The sequence below is a fragment of the Lissotriton vulgaris genome, chromosome 11 (genome assembly GCF_964263255.1).
Source record: "Lissotriton vulgaris chromosome 11, aLisVul1.2, whole genome shotgun sequence".
Lineage (NCBI taxonomy): Eukaryota > Metazoa > Chordata > Amphibia > Caudata > Salamandridae > Lissotriton > Lissotriton vulgaris.
In genome coordinates this window covers 1028766437-1028790249 of record NC_141699.1, presented here as the reverse complement: position 1 = coordinate 1028790249, position 23813 = coordinate 1028766437, and the positions used below count along the sequence as shown (strand labels likewise).

Below are 23813 nucleotides of genomic sequence, written 5' to 3'. Positions count from 1 at the left end.
AACGTGTCTGGTTCCCATTACTTGATCAGATGGTGGAAAACACACTTAAGGTGCCAGTTAGTGAGTCGTGATGAACCGCCAGCCCCATTGCAGATGTCAGAACTACCGGACGAAGTATGGCAACAAGTAGCCATTGACTTCTTCGGCCCTCTAAAATCGGGCAAGTACATTGTTGTCATCATGGACGAGTATTCGCGGTTCCCCATCGCGCACCAAGTGTCCTCCACCAAAGCAACGGCGGTAATCCCCATTCTTGATGAGACCTTTGCAGCCTGGGGCATCCCCATAGCAGTAAAATCAGACAATGGGCCACCATTCAATAGCCACGAGTTTGCTGAATTTGAGAAGCATCTAAATTTCAAGCATAGGAAGATAACACCGCTATGGTCCCAAGCCAATGTCATGGTAGAGCGGTTTATGGGGACAATCAAGAAGGCAATCCAACAGGCTGAACTCGCTCATTGTGACATACAACAAGTTTTAAATGAAGTACTGCGGGCATATCGCACCACACCCCACAGTACCACAAATCAATGCCCGGCCTCCCTAATGCTAGGACGAGTTCCTCGCACCCGGTTACCTGCTCTGAACAACATCTCTCAATCACGAACAGTGACCACTGACCATGCCACGTTGGTCAAACTAGATCACGACAAGAAGTTAAAGATAAAAACCTACGCTGACAAACGGAGACATGTAAAACATGCGGACATTCAAGAAGGTGACTGGGTGATGGTCAGACGGGATCGCACAACGAAAGGCGACAGTCGATACCTTGCTCACCCCTTGTGAGTTTCCAGTCGGAAAGGGACCATGGTCACGGCAGAGGCAGATCATAAATGATTAACTCGGAATATATCGCACTTCAAAAGATGCACACCCACCGGGTGTAAAGAAGCCCAAACTCATGACTTCAGTGCTGACTCCCCGAGTTAGAGTGAGAACAGTGATTGAGATCACTTCAGCTCGGCTAGCCATGAAGATGCTGGAGATCACCAGACACTAGGACCGGAACAGCCCAGCCGTCCACGAAGACACATCAAACGACCAGTCCGTCTCATTGAAGAACTCTAAGAGACAGTAAGTCTGTTTTGTACAAAGGGGGGAGGTGTCGTATCGTGCTTGCCTGGCCCTATGTTGAGACAGGGCAGGCAGGATGGGAAGGGGCGGGGGAAGAACAGGAAATGGGCAGGAAAGGGCAGAATGAAGGAAGAGGCGACTGTATAAAGACGTGCCTCTGAAACTCCTGCCTCCACGTCTTTCTTAAGGGGCAAAGACAGCACAGTGTGCTTCCTCAAAAAAGTGCTTGCCCTCTATACATCTGTAATAATTGTGTTTATTTATCCAGCTGCCTGAGGTTGAACTTTCAGGGACACATACTTGACATTGTAATACAATTAAAGTGTCTTAGATAACTAGATACTTTATGGTGTTTTCCTCTGGCAGCAGCACAGATGGGAGGAGGGCAGTCATTTACCTATAAGGAGTTTTAGGTCTGTGTTGATAGTGCAACTGTCATCTGACCTTTTAGCTTACACCAATATTATTCTACAGTTCTTTGCTTTAACGTAAATACATATGCATTCTCAATTCATTCTACCTGTAATGCTTTACAGGACCATACAGCATTGCCTCATGGCATTGCCAGTGCTTTTTTGGCTGTTTGCGAGCAAGTATATATATATATATATACAAAGGTCGCCTCTGTGGAGTATCCCTCGTCTTATGGGGGTGGCACGCTGCCGGTGAGGCATCCGGTAATCAATATGCAATCCAAAGCGGCGTTCCAAGCGTGCACTCAGGTACAAAATGATCCACACTTACACTGCAACTCTGTCCAAAAGGTAGGGTTTATTCACGCCATAAGCCCTACGTGACGCGTTTCGCACTCCATGAGTGCTTGCTCACACAATGGTACTCTCCAAATTTGCCAAATTGGATTTTGCAATTTGGATTGCATATATATATATATATATATATATATATATATATATATATATATATACAGGCACGGCCCGTGACGGGCGTGCCACCGGGCGGTGACGTGGGGCGGGGGAGGGGCAAGGTGGGGGGTTGTAAAATGCGGGAAGCGGACGATTTAAGGTAAGGACCGAAAAAAATAATAAAACGAATTTTGTTGTGCGTGCTGCATCGCCAAATGAGATGCAGCACGCACAACAAAATTCGTTTTATTCATTTTTTCGGTACTTACCTTAAATTGTCTGTTTCCCGCATTTTACAATCCCCCACCCCATGTCACTGCCCGGTGGCACGCCCGTCACGGGCCGTGCTTGTATATATATAATATTATACATGATGCAATCATTAATAATAATTTAATTTTTGTTTGTGATGATGAATTTTGGTTGAAAGTGCCACTGACAATGGCATTTGTATAGGTCACAGATTCAGCTTCTGTGTCCCTGTGGCATTGCTGCCATGTCAGGAACCACACTGCAACTTGTGTGTTTAAAAGACATGCATGAGAATTAGGGACTGATTTAGAGTTTGGCGGAGGGGGTTACTCTATCACAAACGTGACGGATATCCAGTTCGCCATATTACTATCCCATTAGAGCCTATGGGAATCCTAATACGGAGGACGGGATATACATCACATTTGTGATGGAGTCACCCGTCCGCCAAACTCTAAACCAGACCCCTAGTGTTTCCTGGAGGACAAGTGTGCCCTGTCATACAGCAGTGCATAGATTCGCTCTGGTCGTATCGTGTTGGGCTTGGTGCTCTGGCTAAGCTTGCAAGTGTCAAAGCCATGAAGTGACAGAACAGAAGTTATTTGTTTCTGTTTGTCTGGAAAGTTGCCTAGTTGTTCGCTATGGGAAGAGCTTGGTGTGTTGTCTTGGGCCCAGAGATATGCTCTGGTCATGGTGTGGTAAATGTGGTTTTGCACCTTTGCATGCTAGAGTCACCGACAGCTGTATTAGATTGGGAAGATGTACTTAACCGTACAAACATTAGTGATGCTTTGTTGGTATATTCGGAGGGTTGAGCTAGGATCAATGGCCATAGGTGGTCAAGCGGGGGATTTGCAGCAAGCCAGGTAGCACTTCAGTATAGATTCTGGGGTTTGGGGGAACAGTCACATTTTAAAAGCCTTCCTGGTCAATGGTGGTTCTCGGACATTGAAAAGCATGTTTGAAGTATTGTTACTGCTAGAGCATATTTTGGACAAGAACAGTAGAATTGATTGGGTGATTGCTTGAAGAGTCTGCTTGACTTACAAGAGAAAGAATCTTCAACTAGTGCGAAGTTTGGTGAAATTTATAGATGCTGTGCTAAAGGATCAGACTCAATGCTGTCAAATATTTCACCTTTCAACCCATTGCCACTGATTAGTTGGTCCAATGGCACATTATAATTCTGTAGTTGAGCTCCCTTTCGGTCAGCTTCCATTTTCCTATGCAGACCCTATATTGTGTTTATTATGGTTTGTAGCTCACACTGTAATTTAAGACCATTTTAATGTCAAATGATTGATGAACGTCATAAGAACGTTTGACCTTAATCATTTTCAGTGTTGGCCATATTCTCATGTGAGGCGCTGGATTTAACTATATTTTTTGGGCCTCATTTGCAACAAAATGACGCAGCGGGCGCCGCAAGCCATTTTGCTGCACTGAGCTGCATCATTTAACACCTTAACCGCGGCGATTTTTCTGCCGTGGTGCGGGCGTTCTGAAGAGTGGGCGGGGCTCCGTCGGCCGACGGCAGCACTAGAGAGGTAGTGCTGCCGCCAGCCGACGGCCGACGGCAGCACGCAAGGTGTTAAAAAAAGCACAGGGATGCGTCATATTTACAACAATATGACACATCCCTTTGATTTCCGCTGCCTGGGGCAAAATTGGCAGGCCACCTTGCACCATGGTGTACGCGTGCGTACGTTACGGGGATTATTGTTTTTCTGCAGGAAGGGAAACCTTCCTGCACAAAGACAATCATTGTTGGAGTTTTCCTCTTTCTATGTGTGCTGCTGAAAGAGGAAAATACGAGGAGAAACACAATTATTTCTCCTCGTTGCGCGTCCTTACACCTCCCCTGGTGAAGCGTAGGATTCTGACGCATTCCCAGGTTTGCAAAATGTTGTAAATCTGGCAATGCGGCAGAATCTGTGGGTGTTGCATGGGAACTCCCACAGCAGCACCAATGGCACGGCACGCCCCTTTCACGCAAAGTGATGTTCGAAAAGCTGCTGTATTTAATAGGCCATAAAAAAAGCACGCAGGGTGGCTTTGCCTGGCCTTGCAAATATGGGCCAGCACACTGTGCCGCTGGTGCGTCAAAAAAAGCGACGCACCGGGGGTGCAAGGGCCTTGTAAATAAGCCCCTTTGTATCTGGCAGCAGGACTGACTGTAGCCATTCTTTTCTATGTTTGATTTTCCAGCAATTGTGTACAGAGAGTTACATAAGCATCTTAACATAATTGACTTATTTTATAATATTATTTTTTGCAGCACAGCTTGTCAAGTTTATAATGGTTTCAATTAATTTCAATTAAATATTTGTTTACTGCTCTACAGGAGGAAGAGGGCAGGATGGGGCCCCAATCATTACGTTCCCCGAATATCCCGGTTTTAGTGAAATCCCGGATGAAGATTTCCTGAATGTCGTCACCTACTTGACCAGCATTCCCAGGTGAGCCATAGCCGCGAGTCAATGCTTAGAATTGTGGTGGTATCCTCCATTCTAGCTTTCTGGCTGAAGATGTGCTGGGTGCTATCTTGATCATGGAGGTAGTGTAAGTGTCTCAAAAGATGATTAGTATATGATTGGCTGTATTACAGCGGAGAAAAAAAGGGAGTGGCTAAGAAAGACAGAAAGAGCGGGAAAGGTAGAGAGAGGCAGACAGAAACAGGCTTCCGTTCTTGTCTAGCCTTGCATCATCCAAGGTGTGTAGCGATGGAACCTGGTCCCATGTACATTCATATAGAATTTAGAGGTACTTTATCTAGGTACGGCCATACAATAATAAGCCAGAAGTAGCCGAACAACATGGATTTTTTCCCAAGAAAGAAATGCATGTACTTTGCTAGTCTATCCCTATAGTGATCTCTCATTCAAGGTAAATATCAATGGAGGAGGTGAGGGCAAGTAGTTTAATTGTCCACTGTGCAACCAGGACACCTGACTTCTAATTCTGGTTTACCCACTTAAGTAAATTATGGGATACTGGGCTAATTGTGTGATGATTTTGTGCCTGACTTCCCAAAACTGTCAGTAGGCCGCAGTATTTAGTTCTTTAGAAAAATACATTTCAATGTGCATATAATATTGTTCATAAATTCTGTGCAGGGCCTATATTGTCCACAATTTGCGGTTCACAACACATTCCTGATCCAAAGACAGTGACCACATTGTGGTTTTTCTCTTCTGCTTATTGTGACTTAGTTAGTGGGAGAAGCGGGTGGCCTGGTTGGACTTTTATGATGTCTGGATGGGAAATGTCATCAGTTGGCAGAGATACATAGACAATCTTTTTATCATTTGGAGAGGGACAGAGGAGTCAGCATGTGAATACATAGCAGCCCTCAACAACAACAGAATCAGCCTCAGATTTACCTATGAGATTAGCCCTACTAGTGTGAATTATTTGGCCCTACAGGTTTTTGTTAGTGACAACAGGTTATGTACCACATTATATAGAAAGCCAACTGCAGGTAAGGCAGTTCTCCATGCGAAAAGCTGTCATCCACCGAAATTTGTGGAAAGCATACTGTATGGGAAACTGTTACGGATCGAGGGAAACACCCAAAGAGAGACAGATTACAACCAAGCAGCACTGGACTGCATAGAATGATTCAGAGTGAGAGATTACAGCGAGGGCACTTTACAAGGAGCCAAGCAGAGAGTAGACAATAAGAAACGTAGCGGTCTACTCCAGGGCAAGAAGGAAAGGAGACAGGATGATACAACCAATCCAGTTAGGATGATCACTGACTTTTCCAATAAAGCCAATGTGGTAAGAAAGATTTTGCAAACTCATTGGGCAATTTTAAGATCAGACCCGGTTATTGGCAAAGAGATATCAAGGTATCCAGCAATAATATTCAGAAAAATTAGATCTTTGAGAGACACCTGAGTGAAGAATCATCTGTCACGTCCAATAATGGAAACTCCCCTATCAACAATGAAGGGGTTTTATCCCATTCTCAAATGCAAGGCATGTGCCAATAGCAGTAAGACCATCACATAGGAAATTCCTGGTGTTACAGAACCGAAGAAAATAAATAAACTAATGAACTGCACCACACCATACACAGTTTATAGCCTAGTCTGTCTCTGCCAACTCCGCTACGTAGGGAGTACTATCCATCCCACGAAAGGGAGGATACTAGAACATCTAAGAGTGATTGTGAATCGAGCTAGCTCTTACCCGGTAGCTCGACATTTTGAGCTTTATCATAAAAGTAACAGGAACCTATTGAAATTCTTTTGTTTGGACCATGTCCTTCTGGAAGTAAGGGGTGGCAACCGGGAGTTGAGGCTTCGACGACTAGAGTCTAGTTATATACTAGACATGCAAATCAAAGCACCGAGTGGTCTTAACAAAAGTGAAGAACTAGCAATTCACCTGTAAACCTGTAGTTGCATGTGATAGAATACAATGGGGTTTTCTACACACTTGAATGTAGGAGCCGGGAGTAGAGAGTTAAGGTCCATATAGGGCGGAATCATTACAAGCATATTGTAGGTGATATGACTTTTTTAAATATAATTTATGGGAAAGTAGATGCCAACGAAAGAGGTATTTATCGTGTAACAGAATATATGTAGATACAACATGTAAATTAATAACAGGTTGACATCCCTTTGCATGATCATGATTAAGAAAATTATATGTTTTATGTCATTGATTCCAAGATGGCGCCAAAGTGAGATTAGGCCCATACATGGCGGTATTGGCAACCTAGTGAGCCCATTGAGGGCTATATGACCTTTCAAATAGAATTTTGTAACAAAGTTGATGCCAACGAGAAATATGTGAATTGCATAATTGAATGTATACAGACATAACATGAAATTAATGATATGTTGACATCTCCGTCTAGGCTAATGATAGTTGAAAGCACTGTGTACGCAGGGTGATAGATGTTTAAGGATGGCGCCCAAAATATGATTAATTTCAAGCAATGCAAGACCCATTGTCCATCAACTATGTTAATTAACACTGCCGCTTTGATGTTGTGATTACAAGATAAAAGTGAGCATAATGCAATGCTGGCCGACATTGATAAAGGCAGTCAGTGCCGAAACGCATTTGAGCATCCTGCAGGGGCAATAAAGTTTTGTCCCGTACCCTTCGCGAGTGCTGGAATTCTTTTGAAGCTGTGAGATTATACCATGCTGTTCCTACATGGACCACGCACCCGCCCGTGAGTGCGAAAATAAGGGATCACTAGAAGCCGTGTATAATGATATATATATATATATATATATATATATATATATATATATATATATATATATATATATATATCTTTTCCACCACTTGGTCTCAGGGAGAGGGCACTATTCCACAGCGGGTGCAGGTTGAAAGGACAGGCCAGTCCTTTGCAAATATTCCGTATCCAATTTCTTCTTCTTAATGAAGAAAACCGCACAGTGCGGATTTCTTCATATATATATATATATATATATATATATATATATATATATATATATATATGACATAAAACATATAATTTTCTTAATCATGATCATATATATATATATATATATATATATATATATATATATATATAAAAACACCAGTTCCAATTCCGTTGTAGAAATTAGACACCGATACAGGGGTTGGACTTCAAGTTTTCTTTTTGCGTGTTTTATTCTGCTGTACCGCGTTTCGGCATCCTTTGCCTTGCTCAAACCATCATATACACATATATTCAACTAAGTTCCTCAAAGCCAGCCACGTACACCAAATGGGACTGGTGCAGGATGACGGGTGCAGATCCTGTTGTCAATATCCAAAGCGCACTCTGTGTCAGTTTCCAGCACAAAGAAAGCCTGCACTCAACATTCAGTTACATTCCACCAAGTTTATTCAGCAACATGTTTCAACCACCAAGGGTCTTCGTCACGGCCACGTACACAGTCAATGTGCCCAGTCACCATTTAAAAAAAAAAAAGCCATAGACATAGAAAATACATTCTCGTCTTTGTCTAGCATAAGACTGGTGAATATACAAACAGTTTCTTAAATAGAGACTGTAGATAATGAAGTCCTCAGGTCAGCACTGTGTGCGCTTTACAGCGTGGAAAGATCTGAGAGGAAATTAAAGAAACAAACCATTGCTAATTTTGTACCCATTGAGCGAACTGAGCTTTCCTTGCCCAGCTATATCATATTACCGATGTCACATTGGGAGAGAGGTCTTATTTTTCATTTACGGGCTGGGACTGTAAAATATTTGCTCTGCTTTCCCCTTGAGTACAATGCTAAACTTGATTCCCTACCATGTCCATGTGATGGCCTGAGTGGACAAACACTCCTACACTTTTTATTTTTCTGAAAGTATTATACTAAATATTCACAATAGCTGTTAATTCCATTAAAAAATGCACCTATTTTATTGGTGGATGCAGTCAGCAGTATACTTAAATTGGAAAATGAGGAATTTATTATGCGTGTTGGTACTTTCTTACGCATAGCCACAAGGGCTCGCAAATCAATGTGTAACCCATGAGGTCTATTTGCATTCTGGTTCTAATATTATGAACTTTTTATCATGCCTCTGTAATTGTTTTTATTGTGTTCCTCTATTGTTACTTGCTCCATTTACTATGAATTCTGGTTATGCTATTTAATTGTTTATTGTGATTTTAATCTTGTATGTGCTCTACTTTTATGGATACAGTGTTATCTGAATAAAGTCTTTTGGATTGGGTTGGATAGGATTGTTTTCTTAAATCAATATGGACTCCAAATCATATTGTGCTACTAGTCTATTTTTGTAAATTTGGCTGTGAAATTGAAAGTAAATTCACTTTAGTGCTAAAGGAAAAATATTTATCAAAATTTCCATTTAAGTATGCATTTTGTTGCAAGTAAAGCGGCAAGAATACCATTGTGAACCCGTAAATTATTTATGCATGTGTGCAAGTATCAGTGAACCCCAAACGCTCGCTTTGCAAATCGAAATCAGCAGAAAATATACTTACTTGATTTTCAACACAGACGCTTTTAACAGCCTGCCACAAGGTGGCGCTGTCAGGCCACTTTAGAGATGGTCACAACACCAGTCAATTATTAATTCAATATACTTTTAAATTGACTATTATCTGTCTCCCAAGTTAATCTTATAGCTTTGGGGGCCTGGGATAAATAGTAAGTCCAAATTGTCACACTTGTAGAAGTCTGATGGTTAGTAGTTGTGTTGTTTCGATTATTGGCAGCATGGCTGGGGCAATATATGGTGCGAGCTGAAGTGGTCTTCTGACAAAAGCACTGGCACTTATTTTTATTTCTTCAAATTAAGCACTGAATATAGGTCTGGCTTTAAAGTACCAATGCCTGGAAACAGCATTTATGCACTGCATGTGTTAGCACGTTACACTGAGACTTAATGACGCTGCCAATGCTTGTTTTCAACGTCTTGCCGCCGAGATCTTGCCTAGGATCACTTAGTTTTTTTTCCTGCCGAAACTTGGGTACCTCTTCAAAGTATCAGTCATAGAACAACACCTCTCTATAGAGTGTCCTGCTTCCAGATGGGAAGGTATTATTCAAGCTGCAGTCCTAGCTGTCCTGTATATGGTGACCATTGAAGAACCTTATGACCACAAGCCAAACACTACTGGGTGAATCAGATGGGAATCGCTGAATAAGTGCATACATTTCAGTTAAAAAAACATAATGGACCAGCAGTAGACAGGACATGAGTCATCTCAAAAATATGTTGAGGTTTTTGTTGGTGGTAAACCCTTAGCTATATGTGCCAGGTTTGTAAATGCTTATATTTTCATTTTTCATGACTTTTAGTGTTGGAATTATGCTTCTGCGCCTCTTTTCAACCACATCCTCATAGAAATGCATGTCCCTGCCCACACGTGCATGCCTGCGGCAGTCATCTGTTTTTCTTTTATCTCAGTTTTTATCTAGTTTTGCAGGGTTCAAATAAGGTGATTTTCTTTTTGATTAAAGCTGATTCTCCTTCCATAGGCAGCATCCGAGCTCGTGGCCAGCCACAGCCAGGCCTCTGGCTCGAGCCTGGCTCGTGCTTCTACTGGCTCGCCCACCTCTAGGAAGCTCCAGTGACATGAGGGAGACCTGTACCCATGAGATTTAGCTTCAGCAACCATGCTAAAAATCCATTGTGTATTATTCCAGTCTGTGCCAAGGCACTTGAAGCAAATGCATAAAGTATTCTTGAATTTGAGGGAGCCTTACTATTTGGGTAGCCATCTCTCCAATTCTGATATCGACCCCAAATCTCTCTGTAATGCATATAATTAGTCTATAATTAATCTAAATCACGCTGTATGTTTTCATACCTGGCAACTCACATGGTGCCACTTTGTGACACACAATATAAGTTTCCATCAGAAGGAAGAAGTGTGGCTCACTGGTTAGAGCAGGCAGACCCTGATGCAGAGGTCAGACCCGGGACCAGGGTTCAATTCCCGACGCGGCAGGGTCTTGAGCTCAAAAATGTCCATGGACTCGATAATTCTCGCCTCGGTGCCTACTCGAATCATGGGTTCACACTCTGCAACTCTGGGCAATAGCTTGCTCAATCTCCACTACGGCCCACCGCGATGGGATGCCTGGTCTTCACCTTGGGGATGCCCAGTAGGGGTTATCTCGCAGGGAAAGCCAGGACGGGTTCCCAAAGCAAGCGCTAACAGACCTGTCAGGGATTTGGCGCTATATAAATCGAAATTAACATAACATAACATCACACAGTCACCCCATGAGGAGCCGATATCACACGGTGACAGGGAAAAGAAGCTCAAAACCGCTGTAAACAGTGGTTTTCCACTTCGCTTTCTAAGGCTTTGAGCTGTCGACATCCATTAAAGGGTGTGAAAGCACCCCAGGACATCGCCACCAGCCTCGGCAAGGTTTTTTGGGGGGGGAGGGGAGACGGGGCTTGGGGGTGTGGCCTGACTGTTTCTGTGCTTTAACCTCTCTGGACCGTTGTACTTGTAGATCTGATAGCGCCGGGACGCCCCTTTGCTGGGGCAGCTGTGCGCTTTAGAAAACTTTTAACATAACATAACATAACAAACATACCTCCCAGGTACTTCTCTGCAGGAGGCCCCGCCTCCTTCAAGGCCCACCCCCTCTTCACACAATGAGATTGTTCTTCAAGTTGGCAGGTATGTGTTTTGCAATCATCCCCCGTCAGTACCTGCGTACAGACAGAAATGTCTTCTGGGATAAATGCAAATGAGAACTGAAGTGCTCTCCTGTTACTTCCTGATACCTTCAGACTGTATCTTGGCTGGTGCAGTGATGCAGAGGCGCAACTAGAACCACATTTCGGGGGGGGGCTAAGAAAACATTTCTGGGGGGGCTGAAACTTTAAGCAATAGGCAGAGTGGAGCTGCAGGGGTTCTTAGAAGGGGTGAAACAACTACAAAGCCCCATTAACATGCAAATGGTCTTTTAAAGACCTGTGAAGTGCTCGGGTGCGGCTGTGTGTGTGCCCGGGAAGCTGTCTCATCCCGGGCTGCCACACACAACGGGGGTGGGGGGGGTTGAAGCCCTTTGAGTCCAATCGGTTTTGCACGCCTGCAGTGATGTGTGTACAGGTTACAGAAAATGCTCTATGCTTCCTTTCATATTAAATGCAGTGTCAGGAACCAGGCAAGTTCCATCTCCTTTTTTTTGTAATTTAATCTTGTTATTAAGACTTTAAACGTCATTACAGTCTGCATAATTAACACTGTTGAGCTCTGCACTGCCATGTCTTGACCCCCCCTTTGTATCCCTCATCCAGTGTGTGTTTCAATCATGTTACCTGTGTGTCCGGATCCCACCCCTCTCCGTTGATCTTTATTTGTACATAGATTGCTTCTATAGGCATTCCAACCCATACAGATTTTCATACTTTTATAGACCACCCGCTCTGACATCATACACCAGTCCATATCACATTTCCACGTCTCCAAACCAGGTGCCTGAGCGGATCCCCAGGCTTTTGCGATGTTCCTTTCTGCCACTATGAGACCCACCGTCATTCACATCCTGCGTATTCTAGTGGCCCCAGTTTCACCCCAAATGTTCAAAATGACCTCACCCCCCACCGTTCGACCTTCAAGACAAGGCACACACCATACAGCAATGAGTCTTGTGAGCTTCAGTTTTGCTTTGTTCGCCCTAATTTGGCAGGGTATGCCCAGACGTTGGTCCCTTGCTCACTTTGCCACTGGATTCAAGCTAGCCTGGCTGATGACGGCTGATTAGCCAGAAAACCGTCCCAGGATGCTTGTTTCCGGTCCAGGGAAGACAGTTCGGGCTGGACTGTTCCCATGAGGCACAGGGTCAGATTGATTTGCATATGGCCATGTCTGAACTGGGGTGGCGGAATGAGCTAAAGAATGATTATGGATTAAACCCAGATCAGTTGACTGGGGGTGAGTGCTTGCAATGCTCAACACTCCGTCCATCATCCCCTTTGGTTTTGTCTTGACAGCTTGAGACACTTACCATTGGCAACAGAACGTGGCAACACTAAAGAAAACTTTGGTAAGGACTTCTCATTGAACTGGAAGTTTTTAAATTACTATATACCTGTTAACCTTCATGATGCTAACACAAGCAGGCCATATAGAGCACTCTTTTCAATACACCGTGCATCCACCAAGCTGTGTAATGCAAAAAGCTAGTTGGCTGTGTGAAACATCCCTTATACAATTCATTATTCACTATGCAACAAACGGATGTATGACATTACAACGCATGCTTTTACCACGCATGCTTTTACATCGCAAGTTTTACAATGCATGCCTATACAAGTCATAGTGTTGAGGGGTGCTGGATAGTGAATAGTTTAATTTACTATTCCAACTCCAGTCCCTGTGGATAGTAGGGAAGGTGTTGGATAGTAAATAAAATCTATTCCCTATCCTAGAGCGCCCCCCGGCGCAATGCGTTGTAATGGTTTGCTTTGTAAAAGTTGCGATGTAAAGGCACTGCATGGTAAAAGTTGCGTTGTAAAGGATGTTTCCCGCAACAAACCATGTGTTTGACCGTAAAACAAGCTGGTAACACTAATTACGACTCGATGCAAATAGCTGGTTACTTTAACAACCATCGCTGACGCATTCCAGTAAAAGAAGAATTTCTTGTTCCTCTACGCCTTGCCTTTGTTTTGTGACTGGGTTTCCTTTGTTCATTTGTTTTGTGACCCAGGTTATTTGAAGTGTTTCATCATAGCCTAAAGATCTCAGCTGATTTGAAGTTTAGATAATAACTAGAGTAAAACCACACAATACAAACACAAGCCCTCCACTCATCTACCAGAAGCAAGGATGAAAGCCAATCCTTCGGTTCAGTAGCTTTCTTAAGTGGAGTGAAAAAAGCTTAACATTACAAGACAATACGTTCTCACACGTGGGCATTAACAATAAGACTGAAAATAATATATTAATTTATGTATTTTTATATTATTTTTATTTATTATTTTTATTCGTGTATTTTGTTGGTATTATTATTATTTTAGCATATTTATTTATGTATTTTTATATTATTAATTATTTTTATTAGTGTATTTTGTTATTTTTATTATTTTAGCATATTTATTTATGTATTTTTATATTATTCCTATTTATTATTTGTATTAGTTTTTTTGTTGGTATTATTATTATTACCATACTTTATTTGGTACAACAAAAGAACCATAAAAGAGCTACAAGTAAAAGCATCACAAGTATCATATATAAAATCTTACATCAATTTAAAAAAAAACAGCAATAAAAGAGATTTGTCAAGTACACAAGTCAAATGTCTTCTTCGGCCCTTGACCACCCATAATGAACATGGCCATCATAATGCATCTAGCCCTCCATTGACTTTCTGCACCTCAATGCTGCTTTAAATAAATGCACAAACGCTATAACAGACACCATGACTATTTAAAAGTTAGAGAAAATATGCAGCATACTTGCACTTACGTATCTTTAGTGATTTTAAAATTGGCTTAATAAATAAGATTAAATACATTTGATAAAATCAGCAGAAAAACATAAAGTTCATTATAATCTAATCAGAAAGTGCATCACAGGGACTGACCAGGACTGGAGACCGCAAAGAGCCATCTGTGCCTGGGACGTTCAAAAGCCGCGCCACCGAGCCAGCCATAAAACAAGATAAAAAAGATCTCACCCACTGATTTTTTTTTTTTTTTTTTAAATCCTTTATTTATAAAAGCACAGTACACAGCGTCTGCCTACAACCCCGCGGGGCCGGCCGCTATGACATAAACGGATGGATAAAAAGGAAATTAGGAGACAGTACGCTGTTAAAGCAATCTCTTGTGCATACACTGTCACGTGGAACATAGCACCATATCAAATAGGAAAAAAAAGGTTTAATTTTATAATTTTGTCGAGAAAAACAACAACACACAAACACATGGTATCATACTGGCAAGGGTCGTAGCAGGGGGGGGAAAGGGGGGATAGAACAAAGAAATAAAGAAATACATCTGGCGAGGGGGGGCGAGCTTGAAGGGGAAAAACAGAGGAAATACGGAAAACTGGAAACGGAACGTCAATCATGGAGAAGAGGGGAGAGGAGCCTCATAATCAAGTGGAGGGGAGCAAATATCTCCGCGGTACGAATTCCACTGAGCCCAGACCCTGGACCATTTCTTGGGACGCCCCCGTGCCTCATACACAGTTTTTTCCCGGAACATGCACCAGTCCATGTTCTCCTTCCAGGCACTTAGCAATGGTGGTCTAGGGGAGCCCCAGAGCTGAGCTATATCTCTCTTAGCGACCATATTGCCCAGAGTGACCCAAAGTGTCTGGGCAGCGTTACAATCCGAAGGCTCCCACACGTTAAGTAGACAGCGTCGTGCTTCGGGAAGGAGGGGGATCCCGGTGACACGACCCATAACATCATGTACTCTAGACCAGAAGGCCGCGATCATCGGGCATTCCCACAAAACATGAAGGAAGGTACCATCCATACCGCACCCACGCCTGCATCGTCCATCCGAAACCAAACCCATTCGTACCAGTCGCATTCCGGTCACATACACACGGTGGAGGATCTTCAGCTGGACAAAACGAAGCCGAGCCGGGATAGCTACCTCCTTAGGGGAGGATACCGCGGACTGCCAGTCCTCGTCGTCGAGTTCGAGCCCGTCAGCTGTCCAAGAAGCACGAAGTTTCTCAAGTTGGTCAGCCCTGTTGTTGACGAGCTTTTTATATATTAAGGAGATCGTGCTATCGGGGACATGGCCATCCAAGACACGATCCTCCAAAGGGGAGGACTGCGGAATATCGGTACCAGGGGGAAAGACGGAGGACAAGGCATGTCGAATCTGCATATATCGGAAGTGCTCCCTGTCATCGAGCCGGTATTCCAGTTTCAAAACAGCGAAGGACTTTACAGCGCCCCGTGCCCATAGATCCTCCACCTTACTAATCCCAATCATGTCCCACTTATCAAACCCTTTCGTCTTCCACAGGTTGCCCAACCGATCCGAGTCATACAGTGGCGTCATTCGCGTCAGCTTACCACCCCAGCCCGTGGCCACAGTAGCATCCCTCCAGGCCCGCACCGCACACTTCGTTGGACCTATAAGGAGCCGGACGGGTGATTTTGAGTACAGAGCCCTATTAAAGTTGCCACCGGGCAATAACAGTTTGTCCAGAGCAAAGGCGGGAGCAGGTTCCGAAGAGTACGTCGCATGGTTGATAGCGCTCAGGTGTGAGGCCCAGTAATAGCGTCTAATATCCGGCAAAGCAATACCACCATCATACAATGAGAGGGTGAGCTTGGACAGTGCAATACGGGCACGACCATCCCAAATCAGTTGTCGCTGTAGACTCTCGACCTCACGAAAGTAGCGAGCAGGGACAGGGTCGAAAACATTCTGCAGAGCGTAGAGAAATCGAGGGAGCGACATCATTTTAAAGAGCGCCGCTCGGCCCAACGGGGATAGGGGCAATTCACGCCATCTTCTTACATCCTGCTTGAGTCGGCGGAGCGGAGCATACAGGTTCCGCTCATAGCGGACCGAAGAGGCCGTAGAGACATAAATCCCCAGATATTTGAAGCCGTCCGTCGCCACCAAAATGGGGAACCTGCGAGGCAGAGGTGGCAAAGCCCCGGCTATAACGTAAACACAAGACTTGGTCCAATTGATGACTAATCCAGAGTTCTTACCAAAGGACGTAAGAACGTCGAAGAGGACGTTAAGAGACTTTTGAGGGGAAGTGGGATAGAGAAGGATATCATCGGCGTACAATGAGACGCGATCCTCAAGATCTGGCGACCACCGGATCCCCTTAATCGAGGCTTCCCACCGAAGCCACGCCGCAAGGGGTTCAAGCACGAGCGCAAATAGAAGCGGGGAAAGTGGACAGCCCTGACGAGTGCCACGACCTAATGGGAAAGGGTCAGAACATCTGCCATTTACCACAACTTGAGCCAGTGGTCGTTCGTAAAGGAGCCTGACCCATGCAATAAAGTTAGGACCAAAGCCAAACTTAGCGAGGGTCGCCCAGAGGTAGGGCCACTCGATGGTGTCGAAAGCCATAGTAGCGTCTAGGGAGGCCACCACCGCCGGCTCCGCAAGAGTTGCAGCCCTCGCGAGAACACCATGAAGCCTACGCAGGTTGAGGGCCGTGTTCCTGTGCTGAATGAAACCGGATTGATCCGGATGGATCAGGTCGCAAATCACCTTCAATAACCGATTGGCCAGAACCTTGGCCAGGATTTTGGGTTCCGCGTTTAGCAGGGAAATGGGGCGGTAGGAGGTACAATGGTCACGAGGCTTGCCATCTTTATAGATAACCACTATGGTAGCTAGGCGCTGCTCAAGTGAAAGGCTACCAGCCTCAACCGCGTCGAGAAACATCTTGCGCAGATGGGCGGCCATCTTGTCCGGACAGAGTTTGTAAAGTTCGATGGGCAGCCCGTTCGGGCCCATCGCCTTACCCGAGCGTAGCGAGCGGATGGCAAGGGCAATCTCATCTACGGTGAAAGGGGCCTCCAAAACAAGGCCATCTTCCTCCGATACAGTAGGCAGAGCTATATCACGCAATAACAGCCTGGAATCGGCCTCATCCCGATCACTAACAGGAGTATAAACCTTCCGGAAGTGGTCCACAAAACAATCAACAATCTCGCCTGGGTCGGAGACATTCTCACCAGATTCGCGAACAATAACAGGCACAACACAACTCGCTCGTTCAGCCTTATCCAGCCATGCCAGGAGTTTGCTAGCTTTGTCACCCACATCATACAGCCGGCCCAGTTGATTCGCGCGCATTAACTTAGCAGCATCAGTGACACAAGCCTTGTAGTCGGCCTGTTTTAATTCCAGAGTGTGCAACAGTGCAGGCGTGTCGTCCCCACCCAGCTCACTTTCAAGCGCAGTGATCTCAGTCTCAAGGGCCAGAACAGCCTCCCTTTTAGCCCTACGCTCAGCAGCAATGAGAGATAATGCGGAACCCCTGATAACCGTCTTAAAGGCCTCCCACAGAACAGTAGGGGAGGTGACCGAGCCCACATTCTCATCAAAGTAACAGTCAATTGCCTTCACCATATCTGAGCGGAGCCGGGGGTTTCGAAAGTACCAGGGAGGGACAGGGGGGATCCTGTTGCCGAGCAGACCCCCCACCGAAATCCTGACCACCAAGGGGGAATGGTCCGAGATACCCCGGGGAAGATGTCGAACCTCCCGGACAGTGGACAGAGTGGAGGCCAGCATAAAGAAATAGTCTATACGAGAGAGGCTGCCATGTGCACCAGAGTGGAAGGTATACTGCAGGAGGGACGGGTGCAGTGAACGCCAAACATCCACCAGACCAAAAGTATCTGCCATCTCATTGAGCCACATCTGGGATGGCGGCAGGACTCTAGAGGGCAGCCGATCAAATTCGCCAGACATAACAGAATTGAAGTCCCCGCCCATGATTAACAATCCATCAGGGAGACCAAGAAGAGTCTTGCTGAGGTCGGCGTAGGTGGTAGCTTGCAGCCCCGGGGGAATGTACACAACCACTAGCACAATTTGTTTACCCTCCCACCTCCCGGAGACAGCAGCATACCGCCCCCGATCATCCAATGTAACATCGTCAATAGCAAGGGCTAGGGAGGGCTTCACCATGATACCCACTCCCCGGGACCCAGAGGTGAAACCAGCATGTGCGACCAATCGGTAGCCTCGACGGTCAAGAGCCTTACAAGCATTACCAATTAAGTGGGTCTCCTGAAGGAACACAACATCAGGGGCATGTCGCCTCAGTAACTGTAACACAATGCCACGTTTGATTCTGTCACCCAACCCGTTGACGTTCCAAGAAAGAACCTGCATCTCACCCCCCCCCATCACAGCAAAGGCAATCTGCCCCAACCTTCCCCCACAACCCCATGTTCGGAATATTTGCAATCAGTGAAATACCATGAAAAAAGGAACATAACAAACAAAACGAAACACAACCAAGTCCCCAAGAACCATCCCCCAACCAAGAACCCGTTACAACACCCCCCGCCCTGCACCCCTGCTGACTAAAAAGCCACCCAAAACTGCAGTGTGCCTGTCGCCCCATCTGATCTACACAAAGAACCCCCCGAGGAGGAAGGGAGAAATCACCCGCACCCGCACCGCCACAGGCATAAACATAGAGCCCACTGTCAATTTACTCTGTAGAGTTCGTAGTCTCAAGTCGGACCTCCGGGGGCCCACATCACTCCTGGGCCGTTGCACCACCTTCCGCACCACCAGGGCCTCCGCTCTCAGAGTCATCTGTCGGCAACGAGTCCAACCAGTCAGCAGCACGGTCCGGCTGATCAAAAAAATAGGCACGGTCTCTGAACTCAATCCGCAATCGAGCTGGAAACAACATGGCGTACTTCAGTCCCCGGTCTTTTAGACGACGCTTCACTCCGAGGAACCCAGATCGCTGTCGTTGCACTTGGGGAGTGAAATCGGGATAGATGGAGATAGAGTTATTGTCGTATTTCAACGGGCCGTGTTTACGGGCGGCCTGCAGGATAGCGTCCCTGTCTCGATAGTGAAAGAGCCTTGCAATGATAGGCCTCGGCGGGCCTCCTGGCTTCACTTGTCCTCCTGGGAAACGATAGGCACGCTCTACGGCAAAGAACTTGCTGAGTCCAACCGGAGCGAGTTTAGCAACGATAAGTTCCTCGACCAGCAAATCGATTGAGGCAGCACCATCACTTTCCGGCACTCCAACCAGGCGTATGTTGTTCCGCCTGGCCCTATTGTCGTAGTCCTCCATGCGTTTGAGCAGTAGGTCGTGCGAGGAACGTAGATTCCCAATCTCGGATTGCGCCTCCGCCATGTCCGTCACCAGACTCGACGCCTTCAGGTCTAGTGCCTTCACCCTCTCGTTCGTTTTGGCCAGATCGGCTCGAATAAGAGTAACGTCTACAGCCACCGTGTCTATCTTGGACACGATGGCTTCGTATTGTTGACTCATATCAGCCTTAAGTCCAGAGATGGCAGCCAATAGGTCTTGGAGTGACACTTCAGAGGAAGACGACATGTCGGTTTGAGGGCCCTCAGAGCCCACACTGGTGACACCGGGGGAGCCTCTCGGCTGGGTGTAGCGCTCGATCATATTAGACTGGATCGACCCCCCCCCCCCCGAGTTACAGTCTTCCTGCGTTTTTCCGCCTCACGTTTTGTCGCCATGTCGCAGTCAGCGGCGGCCGAGGGCACCAAGATGCAGCGGGACGATGATAAGTCCAGAAACTCTGAGGTGTAGTTCGAAGAGTGAATACCACAGGCCTCCTTGCCAGTCCGAGGATAGAAAGCGTTCACTGTGAGATTAGCAGGCGAGGACAGAGTAGGAGGAGACAGAGACGATGAGGCCGGAAACCGAAAGTGAAAGTGGCACACCACCGGTGGGCCAGATGCCAGGCAGCCGTTGTTGTTGCATTACAGCTCGGCCATGGCAGGCAGCCGAGACCCCGGTTGCGTCCGTGGTTAGGCCAGATAGTTGAAGACGACAGAAAAATGGTCCCCAAGGTCCGATTTCGACCAAAAAAGGATCGACAGGATCAGTGAGAGTAGTAGTTCAAAAGCCCGTCGAAGTGATCAGGATAATTGCAGGATAGATAAAGAAGGGCGGCGCGGGTCTCGGGAGCTCTCTGCTCACGCGACCATCTTGGATGCCCGCGTAGCTCCTCCCTCACCCACTGATTTGAGGAGTTTGCCAAATAATGAACTGCCTCCTCAGATGTACACAGGCTAAGATACTCCCTAATAGTGCCTTTACTAGACTTATTTTGTAGCCTCTGGGAGTAACAATGCTCTAAAAAAAGGCGTTTTACCAACATATTGTCCCCTTTTTTTTTAAGTGTGCAGTGCATCAAATAACTCAAGTGAATGTAATGCTTTAAAATTGTTTATAACATAAATAAACAGGGGATTGATAGAGCTCTATCTATTTTGAGGCAATCTAAGATAATATCTCTATTCAGAATAGCCTTGGAATTGACCCACACAAAGCTAGTTGCCTGCTTGAAACATCCCTTATGCAATTCATTGTTCACTATGCAACAAACCATGTGTTTGACTGTAAAACAAGCTGCTAACACTAATTACGATTCTATGCAAATAGCTGGTTACTTTAACAACCATCTCTGACGCATTCCAGTAAAAGAAGAATTTCTTGTTCCTCTAAGCCTTGCCTTTGTTTTGTGACTGGGTTTCCTTTGTTTATATGTTTTGTGACCCAGGTTATTTGAAGTGTTTCATCATAGCCTAAAGAGCTCAGTTGATTTGAAGTTTAGATAATAACTAGAGTAAAACCAAACAATACAACACAGAGGAAGCCCTCCACTCATCTACCAGAAGCAAGGATGAAAGCCAGTCCTTCGGTTCAGTAGCTTTCTTAAGTGGAGTGAAAAAAGCTTAACGTTACAAGACAATACGTTCTCACACGTGGGCATTTACAGTAAGACTGAAAATAGTATATTAATTTATGTATTTTTATATAGTTTTTATTTATTATTTTTATTAGTGTATTTTGTTGGGATTATTATTATTTTAGCATATTTATTTAAGTATTTTTATATTAATATTTATTATTTCTATTAGTGTATTTTGTTGATATTTTTATTATTTTAACATATTTATTTTTGTATTTTTATATTATTCTTATTTATTATTTTTATTAGTGTATTTTGTTGGTATTAATATTATTACCATACTTTACTTGGTACAACAAAAGAACCATAAAAGAGCTACAAGTAAAACCATCACAAGTATCATATATAAAATCTTACATCAATTAAAAAAAAACAGCTATAAAAGAGATTTGTCAAGTACACAAGTCAAATGTCTTATTCGGCCCTTGAATACCCATAATGAACATGGCCATCATAATGCATCTAGCTCTCCATTGACTTTCTGCACCTCAATGCTGCTTTAAATAAATGCACAAACGCTATAACAGATACCATGACTATTTAAAAGTTAGAAAAAATATGCAGCATCCTTGCACTTACGTATCCTTAGTGATTTTAAAATAGGCTTAATAAATAAGAATAAATACATTTGATGAAATCCCTAGAAAAACATAAAGTTAATTATGGTCTAATTAGAAAGTGCATCACAGGGACTGGCCAGGACTGAAGACCCCGGAGAGCCACCAGTGCCTGGGAAATTCAAAAGCAGCGCCACCGAGCCAACCATAAAACAAAATAAAAAATATCTCACCCACTGATTTGAGGGGTTTGCCAAATAATGAACTGCCTCCTCAGATGTACACAGGCTAAGATACTCCCTAATAGTGCCTTTACTAGACTTCTTTTGTAGCCTCTGGGAGTAACAATGCTCTAAAAATTGGTGTTTTGCCAACAACTTATATCTTTTTTGTTTTAAAGTGCGCAGTGCATCAAATAACTCAAGAAATTGTAATGCTTTAAAATTGTTTTTAACATAAATAACCCAGGGGATTGATAGACCTCTATCCATTTTGAGGCAATCTAAGATAATATCTCTGTTCAGACTAGCCACGAAATTGACCCACACACTAACCCATAATAGTAGGGAGCAAATTTTACTTTGTCAGTAATATATTGGAACTTGAGCCCCAGGTGTATTACAAAATGTGATCTTATGGGGGTGCAGATTCAAAAGCTGCCTACTAATTCCATTTTCCTCCATCTGCAGGCTAGAGACATTCTGATACCCCCATATCTCTGATCCATAACGAGCCATCAAAGTACACTTAGGGGCTTCTTTCAATTTCCGGCAGACGCACAGTTGTGGATTCGAGACCGATCGACCTCCGGTTGGTGGTCCCGACCGCCTAATTACAATGTGACCGCACATGGTGTGGTAGCATATTCCATTCCTCTATGGGAGCTCGTGTTACAGCGGTAAACCACCCATAGAGGAATGGGAGTCTGTGTTAATCCCTGCACCCCTTGGCAGGCACCTCAAGGTTCCTGCCACAAGGTGCAGGGATCAACAAGGGGGCACCTATGCCCCCCCCCCGGCCCCCAACTGGAGGGCGACAACAGAAGGGAGCCCTGATAGGGGCTACTAAACACGTTTTCCGACAGGGTATCCATGTCGGAAAGGCCAGCATTGAAACCCTTCTGGAAACCGTGCATCCTAATCCAGAAGGCAGAAACGCCTTACATTGGATTATGGGCGGGTCTGAAACTGGCTAGCAGCCTCTTGGAGCCCGTCGGAAGCCAGCTGGAATGACGGGCTGGATCCCTTCACCCTTAAAATGGACATATTTTTTTCCCTGGGCCATACGCCAGTATGTGCGAATTTCCAAAATTAGTGCATACATCCAAGTCACTCATAAAACATCTAAAAGATTCCATCAGCAGACAAAGAGCTTCTGGTGTTCGTGCTATCAACACCGCATCGTCAGCATAAAGCAGTGCCGGATCTAACACTTTGGCAATCCCTGGGATTTCACCAGCAGCTTTATTCAAGGTGTAACTCAAGTTGTTAATATAAATAACGAAAAGCAAGGGCCCAAAAGGCATCCTTCCCTTTTATTTATCCCCACAGGATACATACAAAGAGTCTGTCAATTCTCCCGATTTGCCATACCAAACCTTCGCTTCCAGGTTCTGATGAAGGGTGTACAAAAAGTTAACCAATGGGACCCTCGCTCCCAGGCTCAGCACCAACAACCTTAATTTGGCCCTGTTAAAACACTGAAAGGCTATTGACAAATCCATAAAAGCCAGGTACATCAGACAGCGCTTAGCTATCGTATATTTACTGATGATCAAATTCTGGTTCAAGCACTGTTCCACTGTACTTAGCCCTTGTCAAAAGCCAAATTGGAAGGGGCACAGAATATTATTAAAGTTAGCCCATTTCATCTGCCGGTTGAATATTACTCGTCCATCCACCTTAACCGAGCTATCAATAAGAAAGATAGGGCGGAAGCATCTCAGTGACATACGATCTCCCGATTGTCACTATTGTGGAGAGACACCATGATGTAGGGATCTTACTGCCTAGAGAAGTGTTAAACACATTTGTTATCAAGGGCTACCAAAGATTTGTATTGCACTTGATTAGAACCAATGGGACACCATCCGGCCCTAGAGCTTTGACATTCGGGCTTTGCCTAATCGCTGCCACAACTTCCTGCAAAGTGATGG

The 23813-nt window shown here is 44.8% G+C and overlaps 1 protein-coding gene across 1 annotated transcript in view; it reads left to right on the top strand.

Moving 5' to 3' along the window:
• LOC147683962 (guanine nucleotide exchange factor DBS-like) overlaps positions 1-23813 on the top strand; it is a 1615891-nt gene that overhangs the window by 388334 nt on the left and 1203744 nt on the right. The window contains exon 3 of the mRNA XM_086942584.1: positions 4540-4654. Coding sequence (XP_086798710.1) covers positions 4540-4654 — 115 coding nt within the window. The remainder of the gene's footprint in view (positions 1-4539; positions 4655-23813) is intronic.